General features: G+C 40.9%; 1 protein-coding gene across 2 annotated transcripts; it reads right to left on the reverse strand.

Annotated features, from left to right (window-relative positions):
* Positions 1-2,795: 2,795 nt before the first annotated feature.
* LOC145443115 (uncharacterized) lies at positions 2,796-18,763 on the reverse strand. Of its 2 annotated transcripts, none has more exons than XM_080321111.1 (9): positions 18,525-18,763; positions 13,627-13,817; positions 10,649-10,862; positions 9,150-9,324; positions 7,232-7,387; positions 7,097-7,183; positions 6,759-6,852; positions 4,894-5,009; positions 2,796-4,035 (listed from the first exon to the last, which is right to left on the reverse strand). In XM_080321111.1, the coding sequence occupies exons 1-9, from the start codon at positions 18,654-18,656 to the stop codon at positions 3,794-3,796; spliced, it is 1,407 nt and encodes a 468-aa protein (XP_080177237.1). In that variant the 5' UTR covers positions 18,657-18,763; the 3' UTR covers positions 2,796-3,793. The 2 variants fall into 2 exon arrangements, with proteins under 2 accessions (XP_080177237.1, XP_080177238.1); XM_080321112.1 differs by having other exon boundaries at positions 7,097-7,171; positions 18,525-18,762.
* Positions 18,764-19,271: the final 508 nt, after the last annotated feature.

Here is a 19,271-nt window from a genome sequence, read left to right on the forward strand (position 1 = left end):
GTCACACGATGCAATTCGCCAGTTGCCATTATTATGCGCAAAATATTAGAGACTTGAAACAGAGAGTAGAAGTTTGAGGGCACTGCGCTCTCAAGATGATGCAATCAAAATGAAAGATAAAAGTGTGACAAACTTTGGACAGCAGTTACTTTTTTCAGAAAGCAGATATATTCGGACTGCAGCTAGAAGATTTTCAAGATGCACCATTGAACTCTAGTTGCTGGTATAAATCACTATGGCATCGAAATCAGACGTCGTGTCTGCCCTCTCTTACATTTCTGGTGCCCACTTCGTCTTTGCTGCGCTTTCTCGACATTACATCCGTCTTAGTACCATTTGTTCAGTAATTACGTGAATAATACGTGATGCGTCACTCACTTTGCTTCCACCTGACGTAACAGCGCACGCTCTTTTGCAACTTGAAACTTGTATATTTCATCAAGTTATTTATAAAATTATATAATCATCATACTGGTCGAGGTTCGGTTGTACGCTTGTACTGCCGTACAAATGCTATGCTGACAACTATATACAGGCATGATCGGATATTTTCGAGGACATATTCAAATTCATCATTAGGGCGATTTTTTTTACCTTAAAAATCAAAATTGTGACTGTTTTTTATCTTAAAAATCTTAACTTTGACCAAATACGACCAAACGTATGCAAATTAGGTGTTTTCCCTCATAATGTTGGAATTTTTTCTACTTATCTTCATTTCTGGTTGGAACTGTTTGTCCTTACGGAGTAGTTTGACCTAAAAAAAACTTTTTTGCCCCAAAAACTGACAAATTTTTACAGGAAAAAACTTTATTTTTCGAAATCTGGCCCTATGAAGAATTCCAGTAGTTACATTACGCATTATGGTAGAATTCGTTTTTTTTTAAATTGTAGTACAACGAAAGATACTTTCCTACACTCTCGGGTAGAAAGTGTCTGTCCTTACGAAGTAGCTTGCCAAGAATGAAGAATGAACGTTCAACAGCAGCAGTTGTTGGCTGGCAACACTGCAGTTATGCGTACACTTCTGATGACAGAACGTGTTGCTTTATTCTGGCAATGGTGTATGCATCACAATTTTTCATCATGCGCTTCTTGATATAATAACCATTCAATGCACACGCAGTCTTGCTTCAGTAGGGATATTGCGGTACGCTGAGCATAACATCATTTAAACCTATTTGTTTCATTTGAATGTTTATGATTCACAATGAGCAGACAATCGGCCGTCTACGACGGTAGGCCTATAGGTAGGTATAGGTATAAGGTAGGCTAAAAGCTGTAAAATGTCGAATGATAAGTTCACCGACAGTGCAAAATCTACGATACAAACGAAATACAGGTTGCAAAAAAGTTTTAACGTTGTAAAAAATTGACATTTTTTGACCTAACGCTACAATTTTGACCTAATTTTGACTTTTTTTGAGATGTCAAAATTTTTTTCCCTATTCATCATTCAAGTCTCGGCCATGGATATTGTCGCAGTACCGTACCGTGTGCACAACAAAAGTAGTATCCTTTCAAATCAAGTGATGAGTCACACCTAATAGGCGCCACCTTAGTTGCGTCATTATTGTGGATTGAGCATTCATGATATATGCATCCTTACTAGGGTTGAATTTAAAACAGAGGTGTCATACTCAGATTACGTCGCGGGCCGGATTCACACCATCTGATCGCTCGCGGGCCGGACCATTCAAATGATTGAAATTCCATACCCTTGTTTTTAGCTCTAGCAACGCCTTTATTAGTGAACAATGAAATTTGCAAAACTAAGATTATGGCCGGCTAAACACGGTAATATAAACTGTTGAAAGAGTAGCTCCAAGGACGATGTACCTCATGTGTACGTGTTATGAGGAATACAAGAGATATATTCATGCTGGTTCGTTACTATTATATCGTGATTCGGGTTTCTCTGTATGCATTGGTGCTGTTAAGTCATAAGCGAAATTGGTAGTGCGTCAACAGATATTTGAATTATATTTTTGTGTAACAATTACATTCTCCATGTAACTTGCATATACCGGTTTCTCACTATGGCGGTTTCACTTCTTTGAATAACTACTTTTTATCAATTTTTCCGTAAAACTCGGAATTAAGTGTGCATGTTTTGATTTCTCGGAATTGGGCGTAAATGACGGCTCTTCCTTGCTGATGGTGACCAGAGTGAAACCACAACCTCACTGCCGGGTGACTATAAATTGGCCTATGAACAATTGCACATACTCGGCATTTTGCTATCTTGAAGGATAATTTGATGATAAGATTTCGTACAAAAAATCTCAAAATTGGGAAGAAATGTGCTGGATAATATAGCCATTTTTCAGAATAGCTTCGCGGGCCGTATGTTTGACCCCCCTGATGTAGTATATATTTTTATGCATCACACAATAACGTAAACACGAGGTTGGAGGTCGGTTTAAATTGAGTAATAGTGCACGGAAGGTGTTCCCAGTTTGATGTCGTGGAATTTCAGGCCAATACAATCTCATAGATAACGAAAATAACCTCTCATTTTGGTCAGTCCTCTTTGTGAAATACTCATTTTTATTTATGAATCGTAATTAATTTGACGTCACGAGGATCCTTATCTATTTCTTTAGCTATTCTAATAAAATATGTTAATTCGTGTTTGATTCGAATATTCCGCGTCGACATTACAATTTCTGGACAAGTCATTTCTTTTCTGTAATGCCTTTCCGTGCTTCGCCGCGTCTCTGTAATGCCTTTCCGTGCTTCGCCGCGTGTACGCACCCTGGATATCTGTACAGTGTACACTGTACATCATCATGTAAACTCAGATCGCAAATATATTGCACGACGACCATCGATGAATTCGAATATACACGAAATCAGAAAGCTTATTGGAAGCAGGTAGGCCTACGCTTTCATTAACGTTTTTTTAACCATAATGAAATTTGGTTTCTGTGAATACGCTCTTTCCCTAATCGCTTTCAATTAATCCATATAGATCACAGCAAATCATGTCTAATATAGTTTGTCACTACTTATACCTACAGTGATATATATCAGAACGGATATCGCCAACTGAAATGCGTCGGGATGATACATGGCTTCACGTTCCAGTGCTTTCAGAAGACACGGAAAAATATTTCATCGACGACCACTGTACTAGCGGGAGCTGGCGTTGTTGCTAAATCATCCGCATGTGCATCGGCGCGATAGTCCCGGTACCGTCACCGCACCAATTGTTGTTGGTGCGAGTCACGGCTCCGCCAGGTTTTTATATGTCGGAGGTTCATCTGGGCTTCTCACTGCATACGCAGTGTCGTACGAAAAGCACAGATAGATCAAGTGAAGTCGAGCCTCGAACATCGGCAGCAGAAGACACTGAGGAGGACGCACGCAAGCGAAAGAAATAGATGATGAATGGATGCGTGACTGGAAGTCGTCCGAAAATATTATATCAAAGGCAAAACACCAGTGATCATTACGACAATCATTATCATGACGAAAATAACTGCTTAGACGATGAGCGCCAAAATTGTTCAAAAATGCAAATGAACCATCGATTATACCATTGGCATACGAACTGGGTGATTTTTAACATCATATGCTGCCCTGACAATAGCAACTTCTTTTGTTCCGTAGGCATAACGCAAGTTTAGAAAAAGCAACTATATTGCACTATTGTAGATTCGTCACGCCGTATTTACAGTCGAAACACACAGCGTGCGGACAGCGTCGTACAATGAATCATTTCAGGTCTTGCGTCTTCCAGTGTACTGCGGTGCTTGTCGCAATCCAATTGGAAGTTGGCAATTTCCTCTCAACCATTACCAGCTTGTTGTTCCAGCTCGGGGCCAATGGCAGTTGACACTCTCGTTGTGGCCGCATTCGTTTTCCTCCTTTTCACAGCGACGGTAGTAAAGCAAGAGACCTTCACTATGGCGTCTTTACAAGCTTTCCTCAGTCCGGCCATGTAACGCAAAATAATTAAAGGCACGCTCAACGCGTGGAACAGCGTCAATGCGATGGCAACATCGAAGATCTTCACGCTTGGAGCCGGGCCTGTTGAAATTACGAGTATGCGTATCAATATAGTAGCCGGGCCTATCCGGCATTATGATGACGATTGGATTCTGGCCCGCATAACCATTTAGATATTTAGATTTTGGCGATTTCTTCCAAAAGAAATACGACTTCGCCGTTTTCTAGATTCCATTATACTGCGAAATGCCGGTAAAAATACTGTCGAATATAGTCATATTTTGTTTAGAAGCCTTTTAAAGTGTCTCATGTTAATGGTCATGAACGAGTGGTAGGCAACTGTTAAAGTTTTTTACAACCAGGGTTACCATACGTCCTCATTTAGGAGGATTTGTCCTACCTTTTCAGGTTTTTGAAAATGTCCTCCGAGGACGCCCAAATGTCCACCTTTTTGGCAATTCGTCTTCCTTAGCAGAATTCAGAGCTAAGATGATGGATAGATTCGAGTGAAAATGGCCATAAATGACGCTAAACAGGACATTCGTGGTTCGAACGTAAGTGACGACCTTTTCTTTTCCACATTGTCGTGGGAAATTTAACATTTTTTCCCGATTTTACTTTAGCATAGTAAGTCTGAAAATTTTGAAAAAGTGTCCGCCTTTCTCGATTGCAAAATATGGTGACCCTAGGTACAACATTCGCAGCATAGAATAGAATAAGTCGAAAGTAGACCATGACCTCTACGTCAGAAATCGTTCTAAATTTCTAAATCAGTATACAATTTGGTGTTAAATCTATCTCCGGACAAGCCTTTCCATCTTCTTAGATTGTGTCATTGAGAATTTAGGCGAACCGGCTGGACAGTTGACGCAGACCGCCAGTTGAGAACCATTGGTTTTGGGAAATCCGGGATGTTTAAATTCGGCAATTTCGACATACCCGTTGGACTCATGACGTCGACGAACCATATGGTAATCATCGGAGAGACAGACACGGTCACAGATATTGTGAGTGCGATCAGCAACTTCACATTGTCGTGGAGCCTTGGTCGCCCGCTTGAATTGCAAAAAAGTGAAAGATTATGTTACGCACCTTGCTTGAATCGGAGCGGAGATGAGAGCACTTGGACGGTCAAATAGAACCACAAGCACCATCACAATTAATTATTGTACGCTATACATGCAGGCGCGTAGCCAGGGGGGTCGGGGGTCGACCCCCCCTTTAGATGCGCGAAATCCCCTCCTTGAACACGAAACCACGTCCTTTTCAAATTAGCGTTCTAACGCTAATACTCGGTTGCAATTCAACAAGTCGTATTACCAGTGTTGCGCGCGGCCAATTAACGAAAGGCGTGTTACCAATTAGCGAGATTGTCCATGCGCATTGCTCTGCACCATGTAACGCGACACAATCTCCCGCTGAGATAATTGCGAAATTAGGTCATTCATTGCCACGCGCTCGGCAATTGTTGCTAGCCTGATTTATCGCGTCTCCTACAAGCCTAGTTCCGCTGGCTTGAATAATCGCATCTGCAATAGGCCAGGTGCGCACGATATCATCGCTGGCCTACGCAATCGCATCTGCATTGGCTTGGTGCACGTTCATCGCTGGCCTACATAATCGCATCTGCAATCGGCCTAGTACGAAAGATATCGCTAGCCTAACTACCGCGTCTCGGGCCTACCATGCTTCGGCTCCTATTTCCCGATTGCTTAGATAAAATGCCGTTCAGTATATGCTGATTAGCGATTGCGATTAAAGAGTGACATCTCGAAACTAAATGACATCGAATGTCCGCAAACATGTGCGACGCGTGCGTACATGCGTAATTGATTTCCGCTAATACTTGAAGATAACCATCAGAAGCTGTGTGTCACGGCTTGAGTTATAAAGGAGGTAAGGTTTGAACCACCTGAAATCGGCGTCATTATAGCTATAAAAGCTCGTACATTTTGACTTGAGCAAATCATCGCCGAGGCTACGTAAGACGTAGGACGCATTGATAAGCGCGCGTTTTTAATTGTTCGACGCGTTGATAAGCGCGCGTATTTAATTGTTCACGACAGATTAGGGAGTCACAAATGAACAGCACTTCCGGACTCGTCGACAAGCTTATCGTAAGCGTATAATCGTCAACACGAGGATGCTGTATAATCGTTATTTACGCGTGTACTTAACCCTAAGGAATTGATGCTATATTACTAAATCCGGAAAAAATCGACCCCCCCCTTTTATTTCAACCCCCCCCCCTTATTTTTCGGCTGGCTACGCGCCTGTATACATGTGTACGTTTGTATCGATAAAAGATAATTATAATATATTCCCATTTCATATATATAGGAGATTATGAAGTTAGCTTATCCGGAAGAATGCTAATCATTAGATTACAAATGTTAATCGGGGCGCATAGCATTGGATAGGATTTGGCGCGATGATCATCCGGAGTCGTCTGGTAAAGCTTTTCAATCAGCGGAGCAGTGGAAGTTTTTAATCGGATGATTACGATTATCCCAGATCAGCTAACTTTATGATCTCCCTCTTTAATGTACAACTCCATGTCCAGTGACCACTAAGATTAAATGATGAATATGTGCGATACTGATATCCTACAATAAGCCTTATAAGCAATGTGCTCACGAACAAGTGATTCGGTTTGGTAGCGCCACTGTCACGATTTTATTATGAATATTAATACTTATTCTGTCTTTCACACCAAAATCTAGTTACCGACTCAATTATAGCCTATATACTTGAATACCACTGCAGGATTTTGGTTAAAATGGCAACGCCTTACTGTTCCTTACCGTGACTTGGTTGTATTTCTGCCGGATTCCATTGTGGAAGTGTTGTCAGTGTTGACGGCGTTATCGTCACTTTCTGAAATTTCGCCGTTAACATCTGCAATACAATTGGCGCTTTACTTCGATGACTTCAGCTCCACCGAATCATCTACACCACATCAATTACATGCAGATAAACCGCTCATATTGGTATTTGTGCTCCGGGCTTTTGAATACCCGTGTTTTGCTCCGCTTTGTATAACCGTTCACTCTTCCAAACAGACATTCGTAACCATGAGCTCATTGCCAGTACATCGCGGCGTTCGAATTTGGAGAAAGAACAGACAATATATTTTCAGTACCTTGCTTATGCGATTTGTTTTCTTTTTGTTCGGGTTTCGGTGTGTTGCTATCACGGACAACACCGACATGAGTATCTACACGTGAAACTAAGTCCGTTATTTGAACCATATTAATGTATCGTGAATTTCATATACCTGTGGCCGGGCTGTGAACTTTGAAAAATCTCCTAACAACTCTTCCAAGCATTGTAAACATGAAAACAACGGTGATTAGGTAAAACACGGAGCACGTAACGACAAAACTTCTGGTTGTAGGAATCCAAAGACGGGAGCACACTGCATCGCTGGATTCTGCAAATAGTAATATTTTCTAGAATTGAAATATAAACTAATGATACGTTCGCTGTGAAACACGAGTGTAATACGATATTTCGATAGGTATAGATATTGGGGAATGTACGATTTTTAATAGGTATAGACTACAGATATTGTGGAGTTCGAATCTGTTGCGTTGTGTACGAAGGAGGATACTGGACTTCAATAATTGCGGTATATACCCGAAGAGATTGGCGGCCTTGAGTTACAAGTTGAAGTGTAAATCCCAATACTGATTATATATATTTGATATCGTGTTCAAATCAACCTTGTGACGGAAATGGATTCATATTCGTCCGTCCAAACGATACATGGAGTTCAAGGTCGTGTACTCAAGTACTGAAGTAATGAGTTTTTAAAATTCAGGGTTGTAATGACTCGTGTCATGACTCGACTCGATTTTGACTCGAGTCGCGGTTTTTTATGACTCGACTTGACTCGAGTCATCAATTCAAATGCGTAAAACGACTCGACTCGAATCAATTTGTGTATTGACTCGACTTGTACTCGAGTCATTGTGCGTGACTCGAACCAGGTCATATGACTCGAGACTGGGACGGCCAAGACAGATATCACTGTAACTCCGAAGGTTAATGAAGTCACCACATTGTTGGTATCTCGTCCATCGGTCCTGGTACTTGTAAAATATGGCCAGAAACTGCTATGGATGAGGAAAATTACGATATTATGAATGCCAGTCATTCTATATCACTCGAGCAGAGTTGTAAAAAGTGGATTAAATAGGATCGAACTCATAACTGAACAGTGACCATAATGACTTGGACTCGGACTCGAGTCCCAAGACTATAACTCGGACTCGACCCTCTATTCGCTGACTTGGACTCGGACTTGACTCGGTGGTGAATTGAAAATGACTCGACTTGGCTCGAGTCAAAACTGTGAAAGTGAGATTGGCTCGTGACTCGGAGACCTGTGACTTGCGGACTTGAACCCGCAACTAGGGCTGGGCACAATGATTCGAGTACTCGAATCTGAATCGAGTATTAATTTTAATGATTCGAGTCGAGTAGTAAAATACGATTTTTTCGAGTACTGAAATTATACGCTCCTCACCACTGAAAGTTGATTTATCAACGAGGAGTTTATCAACGATCAACGAGTTTATGCTAATTTCACTATTGAAGCCTTGAAACCTTGATTGGCCGTATCGTAGCATACGAAACATGAAGTACAAAGCTACGAACCTTACTGGAAATAGAACATTTCCGAAGGTATCATCATCCCACAATATTGTCACCAAGTGCAATGAAATCGGTATGGTCGAAAAAATAACAAAGTATCCTCAATATGATGGATAACTGGCATTATATTCTTTGTGGTCGCTTAAAAGGTACATATTTGAACTTTGACAAATATTATTCTGCTATGACGTCATAATGAGTGATACTCGATTACTCGACTCGACTCGAAGCATTTTACGTGATTCAGAATCGAATCACTCAGGTACTCGATTTTGCCCAGCCCTACGGCCGCAACCCATTGGTGTTGCAGCTGTGGATTACGCCATCACGCCACTCACCGTTCGTAACATAGTTGATCAAGTTTATAAATACAATGCCACGGAATTCATGTCGTTGGTTTATTGACATGTCAACCCTATTGAAGCACGAAATATTTTTCCACTTCGAGTCTGAGCGCAGGCCGGTATGACCCGGACCCGAAAATCGCGACTCGACTTCAAGCTCTCATTGAATTCATAATAGCATTCACATTTTACCTGGCGGTGCGCACTCATCGTCGTTTGATCTGTAAGCAGGTAAGCAAGTGCAGTGTTTCAGACAATTCCAATCCACTGCGATCGGTAGGCAGAGTAGAATGGGAGTCATCCAGGACAGAGACAATTGCAAAGCAGCTTGTCCCCTCTTTCCGAGTTTCCTATGCCCGGCAGTTTTCTTTTAGAAGTGATATAAAGGTTACTATGTGCCAGGAAGTGTGCATACATGTCGGAATAATAGTCGATCACAAACTATTCTATCGGTTATGGAAATAAAATAGTGTGTCTTTCGAATCATCTGGTTAGGCGGCGAGATAGCGTAGTGTAGTGGTACGTTCCACAACTACAACACATGGGTTGCGGGCTCTAATGCGATCATCGAGGTCGGCTCCATAATCCCTACCAAAGTGTTGGAGGTTCATCTACGCTCCTCCTCGCCATCTAATCCGCGTTGGCGGTGCATTAAAAACGATAAGCAAACCATGCGACAAATTTGAAAATATGGCCTTGTGTAAAATGACGAATGTAGTCAAAACACCATTAGTATCAAACAACAATGATCCGGTTCGACTCGTCAATGTTCCTCTACAAAATTCAGTGACCATGATTTGAATTATGATGAAGATTTTTGCATAATCTGTAAATGTATGGATAGTAGATTATGCAGTTTCCAACTGACTAAGCGAAAACCTTAGTTACATCTAGTATCCAACTGGTTTTTTGTGGTAACTACCCGAACCGTGTAACCTGCAGTTATAGGTAAACATTTAATCAAGTGTACTAATGTTTCAACATAAATTCAGGCCTACTCCGCTATAATCGATTTCAAACATTGATCATTTTCAACGCCGGAGTAGATCACGTCTTGAGAATTATGCAAGCGATTGGTTTTTACTGAGATGGAATTACATTTTCCCTATAGCAGGGGTCACCATCGTGGTGCCCGCGGGCTACCGGTAGCCCGCGAGGACCAAATGAAAATATCCAAATGAGAGATTTGAAAGTCGAAGAGGAGATGGGTTTCGTATGAGCAAGCAGTTAAACATTGGTCAGTGTACTATGCGCAACATACGAACGCAGTTTTCGATCAGTGGGTTGCTCGTCTTCGGCCACGTGGGGGCTTAGCGGGAATCTAGGTAATATTCCCGGGTCCCGACGCGCGTGGAGATTAACGCTTCGGCGTGCAGTGCGGCAAAGCAACTGAACCTGGAGACGCTGGTGTGAGTCACGGTACGTGAGAATTTTATCTTCTTTGTAAGCGGCGGATACCTTGCCCAGTGCTCTGAATGTCCAACTCCAAGTGAAGAAATCCAACTGAGCACGGATGAAGGGCATTAATCAGTACCCAAGAAATAGCTCTTGGTTAAAAGAAAGGTTGGTGACCCATTCCTTATCCTATAGTCTATATTTCAAATGATAAAACCAATGCCAAACCAAAGAATTTAAATCATCAACCAATGCAGTGAAATACTTATGGTTTCTTAGCATATATGCGTTACTACCGTTGCAAATCCACTATTTTTCACGGAGGGCCTGTTGTCTTTTCTCGTCTTGGGAGCCGCGATATTTCGACTGACAAAGTAGGCGTTATCTCCAACCGCGTACACCATACTCCCCACGTTAAGTTCCATCACCAGCAACATCGCGACCATCAATCCCCTTCTGAAAGACCAGCCTCGCATCACCAGAACGTGACTGGAGTCATCTTGGTGGTATCTAAATAAAGCGCATCGGTAGTCAGTGTCTCGATTGCGTCCGGTACACGATTAAATCTGTACTCTGCTAGAGAAACGGATTCACATTGCGCAACCATAACATGTCGTCTGACAAATGAGTAACACAACTCGATGCAATAACACAGTCGATATCGTTTTCATAGGATCGTAAAGGCTCTTGGTCTCTTTTGGAGCCTCCTGCCACATCAAGCCTTAGTAGTTCGGTTTGGTCTTTTTAATGCCAAGTCATGCATTGTATCTGATTTAAATCCATGCATTCAATTCGATGGTGCCCGATATTCATTCGCACGAACGATAACGTTTTGCGAAATAATTCCATAGCTGGTTTTAAAATGGATTCCTAACCATGTTTCCCATTCAAACCCGGTCTAAATTTTCAGATCCAAATTCATGTTCAGAATTCATTCATGGTGGTCCGAGATCTGAGGTCGATTTACACTGGCAGATATTCTTATTTTGAAATATATGAGCTGCTGGATTTTGGTATACACCTTGGTAAGACCCCGGCTACGCAGATCAGAAGTCATAGAAGGGCTGGGAAAAATTCCAACACTTTAATATAGGGACTATGGAATCGAACTAGGTTGAAATCAAATCTGGATCCCATTGATGTTGCAACAGCGGACCGTGTATCGCCACCAGTGGTTTTATATCACATGCACATTTACGCTGATGAAGTACTCAAGTATGCTTTGTTTAGGAGTGGTTTTATAGACCAGTTTTATCGTCAATTTAATAGTTCTGTGACTTGTCATTGTGCGAATGAGTTCCTCGAATATTCATGGGAGCTTTCGCATACTATTTTTACATCAAGTAGATGAGGTACTGCTCACAAATCGACATTTATACTCCAGTATGAACATTGCCGAAATACTTATACTTGAGTGCAATCGAATGGATTGTGTATTCTCAAACACGATAGAAGGCAAACCTGATCTATGTAACAGGTGGTCGGGACCTATGACTCACGAGCCACAAATGGCTCTTATGATGGTTGAGCATGACTGTCAGAGATACAATATGGTCGGCATTTATCAATTGGCACAATCATTACGAATCGAAATCATTGCAATATTCAGTGTGATCGCTCAAGCAAAACATACATCCATGGCGATGTTTGCACGGTATGCAATGCATGTCATTGTGACATAACTGTAACATGACGACCGGTGTAAGGAAGCCCGGGAGTCGCGGCACGAAAACGTGGTATGGTTACCGACTAGGGTTTGATTACTGCACAATGGCACTTTAACCGAATGTTACTGCCTTACAGCCTGATCAGAAAGCATGCACTATTTTGGGGAAACTTGACTCCTCGGACTTGCAGAAAGTTTGTAGGGCCTACTACAAACTACTCATTTAGTCAGTTGACGGCCCACTAACTAACGGTTTTTTGAGTAGTTCTAGTTCTAGTTGCGGATTGTGAAAAGGGAGTAGTTCTAGTTCTAGCTTCACATTTGAAAATATATTAGTTGTTAATCAATTAAAAAGCAGGGGTCGTCGCTTTGCGTGAATCGAGATACCGGTTTTCCGTTGAATGATGTGTGTGTGCACTGTGCACTGTGCAGTCATTACCAGCACAAAGCCATCACTACTAACAGTGGCGTAGTCGTAGTGGCGTAGCGGGTGGGTTGTTGGGGACGAAATCTCTCCCATTTCAAACTCGAAACCCCGTTCTGTTGAAATCTCGATTCTATGTATCAAATCCAGCTCAGTACGGTTTTTATCATTTAATGACTTGGGAAGCCCGTACGCCAGATGTGGGCAGTTGTTTTTTCTGAGAATGAGAAGCAGGAAACACGTTCGCGGGCTAAGTCAAAGGTTTGCTGCACTATATTCTGCGTTGTATTAATGTTTAAAGGTGGTTAGTTGCAGTTTTAGTTTTAGTTGCGGATTTTGAAAAGTGAGTAATTGTAATTGTAGTTCTAGTACTAGTTGCGAATTTTGAAAAGGGAGTGGTTCTAGTTTTAGTTATAGTTGCGAGTTTTAAAACTCGAGTAGTTCTAGTTCTAGTACTAGTTGCGCTTTTTGAAAATCGAGTAGTCTGTACGAGTCTGTGGCTCATGCCAATCAAGTGATATATGTATGTATATAGAGAAGTTTACGAGTTTGCCCACCCACGCTATACAGCGATTGTTTTCTTTTTTACCGATACAATAGATTTTTACGGCGTATATGCTGTAGCAGGCGACTAAACTCGATTTAGGAAACTTCAAGCTACTAAGTGAATTCAACATTTATAAGGTATATCGTAAGACGGTAACACTATATGGTAATTGTTGCTGTTGTTTATAAATAAAAAAGGTGCTTATCACCTGTTGGTCTTTTGCACCACAGTCAACGGTTACGTACAAAGAAATACATGTTATATGCAGTGGAATTGCATGCATATTCAAGAGAAACGAAATGTAAAATAACTTGCCTTACGGTAGAGTGGGCGAACTATTATTATGCAGTCAATTTGAATTTCCAATCTGATTCATTCAACCGAATTATATAGTATAGGCATATATAGACGTATAGATAAACAGTGTTTCTTCCTCCTCCAAATATGCTCTCATACGCCATATGTATGGGCAATGAGCTAAAACACATCTATTTATTGATTGAGATTGGAGCAGAAAAAGGTTAAGGAATATCATGTAGTTTTATCATTTTTTTTTCACTTCAACGTTACCACTATTAATGGCCGGACTGGTTTAGCTGAGATGTATTGTTGAGATGGGAATAAGAAAACTATTCACCTTTGCAGCACTCCCCCGCCTACGATACCGTCATCGAAATGACACATGGTATGCAGCACGTCGTACGTAACGACGAGGCAGAAGCAGATCACGGAGAGTAGACAACTGACCGCGTAGAGATAGACGATGCTGTGGCGTAGCTTGCCCCAATTCAGCCCGATCGCAGTCAATAACATTCCGTTCGAAATCATCTGAATGTATGGTGGATGTAAAGCGGACAATGCTTTCGGCAATGTATGAGGCAACTATTATAGACAACAGTCATCATGCTACACTTTCCATCGAACTATATGTTATACACCTGAAATAACATGACGCAAGTAATATTGTTGGACGGAATTCATGACCGTTATGGATTAAGCAGCCAATGACAATCGCATGTCGAAGAAGATTTGGTTATCTCAACTCGGGATGTGTATCATGCAAAGCAACACGCATAGGCCTACGCGTATGTCGTATATCACGCCCTGTCTCCTACATCACTATTCCTCGCTATCTGATACGGCTTCGGCGACGGTAATAGAATTACATGGAGGAAGAATTGGCTCAGGGGTGGCCAACCTTTTCGGTCAAATGGCCACATGCAATTGCCGAACCATTGCGCGGGACACTAGCCGCGCGAAACGCGAAAATAATTCAAAGTTTATGGGTCAATAATACTGGTACTCGTGTTTATCGTTTGCAAGGACAGGACTATTCGGCGCCTAGAAGTATCGATATCGAAAGCTTCGGCCAAATGCGGCAAACTTTTGTGCCTATAGGTTTCATCGTCGCAAACGCAAACGCAAGGTCGCATATATGACGACACTTTCTCTCGTAATTGCGAATATAGTTAGACCTAATCTGATACATCAGGCGTTTTTTTCTTCATTTGCAGGAGGGATAACAATATTAATAGCAAGAAATCGAGTGACAACATATTGCGCGAAGCATGAGAAAACTTTTAACTTTAGATATATCCATCGCAAAATATTTTACTTCTACTTTAGTGTATTGTTGGAAGATCTACCAAAAATGTGACTTGTCCATGCATCTGCCAATGTGTCCGAACTAATATTTCAGTTATCAACATCTCAATTGTTGCGGCCAGACTAATCAAATTTCTGGTTGGCATTGCAAGTTCACAATCTGGGCAATCCATTTTTGATAATGTAACTAATTTCGAAAATCGCCTCGCGGGCCACTCAAAACCTTCTCGCGGGCCACAAGTGGCCCGAAGGCCACGGGTTGGTCGCCCCTGAATTATCTGATACGAATGGGTATATTGTCTTCACGTGTAACGGCCCAGACACTTCCTAGACCGCGACGCTTGGATAACGACTTGCGGCTTCCTCAGCAGATCATGCTTTGGGAATAGTTTTCACGCAAATACCGTGTCGCAGTAATTTTATTTATCGTGCGCAGCTCATGGTTCAAACTAGAACGAAAGCGACGGTCATAATATTTTTGTTGTATTTGCATTTCTGTGATAAGATACTATTTCTTTTGTGGCCCTCGCCCGTGTTAGAGAACGCAGCGCTGTACTGACGTGAAGGATTATAAACGTGGTTGTTCAACTGTATGCCCTATTTTTATCTTGATATTGAATTCGTGCGACCCGCGGCCTCTATGAAATTTGAAAAGTGGCGCGCGACCCGTTTTGAGTTGACTTCCCCAGGTTGATAGTGATCCAACAGCCGTGCTTCAGTGAAACTTTTCATTAGGGATGGTGCGAACCTCTGAAAGGTTCAGGTTCGTGTGAACGCGAACCTTTTTGAAAGGTTCTGTGTGAACACGAACGTGAACCTCATGACGTCACGTGACGTCATATTGCTAATTCCAATCCTATCTTTCAGTGAAGTGATAGCCTATATCGTACAGTGTACACTGTACACAATACCTAGCGACGACTCGGGCCACATAATGCCACAATGCTGAGGTACATATTGGCGTTTTAAACGTCGCTGAATGTATCAACTGAGGCAATCAAATGATATAATAATCCCATAAGTCAATATTTTCCGTCGCTTAGCCAACAATTTCGACGACGACTTACCAGGGAATAAAAGCTTACGCCTTAACGGTCTAGCCCAGACCGGACAATTCGGCGTCTGAGTATTGCTACATTGATATCGAGCAGAGTGTAAAAGTGGTTTCCATACTTGCTACCGATTTTACTCAATTAACAAGTTATACAGCCGTAGCCAACACCTCAACCGTACGGATTTGAATTTAATGATACAGTGAACCTATGCTGTCAAGATTGACCCTGAACCCCTGCTAGAATTTTTACATCAGAAAATGATATTAATGTCATTGATTGGTGGAGTAAGCATCATTGCTGACTACGCATTTCGCTTGTGATGTTGTGTGATTGCGAGTCAAGCTCACAGCAGAGAGTCACTAAATGTTCACAAAGGGTAATAAAGCTGGACATTTCGAGCAAACATTTGTAACAAAGCAAGTAAAACTTTTGAAATTGTCAAGGTGCATGGTCGTTTACTGTTGATTTTTATACTGCCAGCGCCATGCAACAATGCAATAAATTTGAACGAAAAATGTCATTATGAAGTGAAAATTATAATACACGCGAAAGGTTCACAGTGCAGAACCTACCAAGGTTCTGTTGTGAACGTGAACCTCTAAATTTCCGAGGTTCACACACAGAACGCGAACGTGAACCTCGCGTTCACACCATCCCTACTTTTCATGCGCGGTGGCGGTGACACGTTCTCCTGTGATTCATCTGTTTCGCAACAAGCCCGACTATCCGTCTAAACACTTTAAATTAACTGCACTAAACTGGTTGCTTTGTTCTTGTTTTCACTCGTGCTCGCAATCTCGTTTGATTACCAGCTTTACGGTCATCAACTGGATTCCTTTCAGTTTTCTCGTTCGCAACAGAAAGGCAGTCTGATAAACAAACCCTACTTATTGAAATCTGCAACTGTATACCATTGTAGATCTTTATCGCGTGCATATGTGAGAATGCTCCATAGTAATATAATGGCCATCATATTTTGTTGCATTGGGTTCAAATGAATTCGGTGCCTCAATTCGTTTATGCAAGGATAATTGCCAGTCGTTTTCAGTCTAGATTTTTCTTTCGTAAATGGTGCACAATTGGTGCGGCATACGTGAACTGAAACTGTAAGTCTTTCGGTACTATTTTAATTTTTGGTATATGCGGGTATTATTCGTAGGGAATATGGGCTCGAACGGTTGTTTCGATTTCGAAGATTTCCGTCTCCTGCTCTACAAATGAATAGCACTGGTCAACAAAATGAAAAAAAAAATTAGCCAGAACATCTTAGAGCAGTTCCTGTGGTTTTCGGGTTGCTGATTACGAATATAACATTAGTTTTGTGAGATTTGCTCTTTGTCAGAAGATATTTATACCCCTAAAATGCCCAAAATTATTGTATTTACCCTTAAATATTTCACGTGGTAGGAATAAAATCGTAGTTTTTTTCTAATTTTATACTGCGCATAAATAGATAATTGACTATGAAGAACCCTCATGTCGTTTTCATTCATTCTATCAATATTAACATAACATGATGCGAAATTGTTTGTCGAAAAATCAGCTTGTGAAGCCTAAAACTTGTACTCTTGCACAACGATAATACATATTCTCCTGTATCAATTGGTCATTCTACCAAGATTAAAGAGGAGTATATAACTATAAAATTTGTCCTTGAAAAGCTAAAGTGCAATACTCATATACGTCTCATTTCTTTTGACTGGTAAATGGATAATTTTCCGCTAAGTCAACAAAGTTGGTATGCCTAGTGACCCTATCAAGCGAGAAGTTTAAATATGGTATCTGGTATATTCGAATACCGATGAAAGATTCCAATTTTGCATTAGGAAGGAGTTCACTACATGTAATTTCTCCTAAGATGTAGTAAATAAAACTTTTGAGATGATCACAAAGCACCCTACTACAAACAGTTGGTCCGAAAATTCGTATCTGCATATCGAAAACTTGAGCACAAACATGAGCATAAAAGTTCACTTCCTGATCGGTCATCTTGATATATTTTCTTATCATCTTGTAGATTAGCAAGGGGACATAGGTTCTACCAAGACATCAGAACAACAAAAGAAAGATATCAGGGCAGATGAGATGAACAATTGAACATATTATGGCAGACCGTTTCCGGAGCCTTTCGAGAAACTGCACTAAATAGCTTACAGGCGAAAATCGTACAAAAACAAATGTGCTTTAAAATAAATTAATATTATAACATTCCAACTGTATATTTCAAATTTACAATAGATGGTTGACGTAAAACTGATTGAATTATTGCCACGTTATTTGAATATCTAGGTAAATAATTATATACATGACTGCAGTTTATTTATGTATGTACATGTTATCCGTGAAAGTCTGTAACTATGATAAATCTATTCCCCTTAATTATAGTGCTGTTGCTGTATTTTGATTTAAGAGTCTTCTGTGTGTAAAAATAACAAGTAGATTACATATTAAACGTTATGGTACGAATGAGCCGATTTTATATCTAGTCATTACCACGAAAATGGGAGATTTTGGTCAAAATAGCGACATGGGTTATCTCCACAACAGGAGCCAATTTGAAAAAAAACTAAGGTCATATTCGGAATCAGTGACCTTCGGAACCCCCAAAACCACTCTTCCTTCGTCTGCCTAAAAATATGTGTTGACCAGTGTAGTCAATTACCCACTTGCAGTATTTTCAGCTAATGCTATAGTTTGTCATTTACTGGATGTTTAACGATGCGACAGCAGCCTTATAGTCATCCTTTACTGCATAATTCTTACGATATACGCATATGTATAACTGATATGACATGTCATGTTGCACGATAATAACTATAAATTTATTTTTCAACAACGTAAATGAAGCAATCCACTACCGCAACAGACCCCTTACCGGTATCACCAAAAACGTAAGATATACTCCAATCAAGTCCACCGGTATATTCTCCTTCGTACAACTATCTTGACTGTCGTTATTGTTTTCGTCAGTCGCTTTCAGGTCTACGCTGGAAGTTACGTTATCCATCCTTTGGTGCCGTCCGTTGCTAAGCAGTGAGCTATACGACGGATCTCTGTGGTAATAATAACTTCAATCTCCTCGAATTTCCGATATGACCATGACTAAATTTGCGTATGGTATCTGGATTTTGGAGAGTTATATTTTCATGCGATGACTGGCGTTGTGTGGGTTGTTACATGACATCTATATGTACGGATGTATATATGCTGCTGTGTTGTGACTAATCTCTAAGGATATCAATGTTTAATTCCGTTGGAGAGTACGCTGAGTTATCGGTTTAGTTTCTGATATATACTTGAGTTCATCGGTGGCGGAATCAATAACATGTTGAATAATGATTCGTGATCAGTAAAATATTATAATGGAACAATATGCTTATATAAAGTACAATGCCCAGTGTACAATTGGCTAGTGGCAGAACTAGACTGAAAAACGGGCGATCGTAAACTATATCGGAGCTTACATCAAACACGCCATTTTTGGCGCATTTGCGCCAGTGTTGGGATGACTCGAGTCATGACTTGACTCGAGTCATGATTTGACTCGAGTCAGACTCGAGTCACCTTTTTCGTATGACTTGACTTGAATGGAGTCACTTTGCTAAAATGACTTGACTTGACT

This window comes from Botryllus schlosseri, chromosome 7 (assembly GCF_051294905.1).
Source record: "Botryllus schlosseri isolate E-star chromosome 7, Bs_hap1, whole genome shotgun sequence".
Taxonomy (NCBI): Eukaryota; Metazoa; Chordata; class Ascidiacea; order Stolidobranchia; family Styelidae; genus Botryllus; species Botryllus schlosseri.

Coding starts and splice junctions, on each gene's coding strand:
- LOC145443115 (XM_080321111.1), bottom strand. CDS start 18,656: ATGGATAACGTAACTTCCAGCGTAGACCTGAAAGCGACTGACGAAAAC. Junction 10,863..13,626: donor GGCGGGGGAGTGCTGCAAAG/GTGAATAGTTTT, acceptor CGCTTTATTTAG/ATACCACCAAGATGACTCCA. Junction 7,388..9,149: donor CGATGAGTGCGCACCGCCAG/GTAAAATGTGAA, acceptor TACTATTTGCAG/AATCCAGCGATGCAGTGTGC.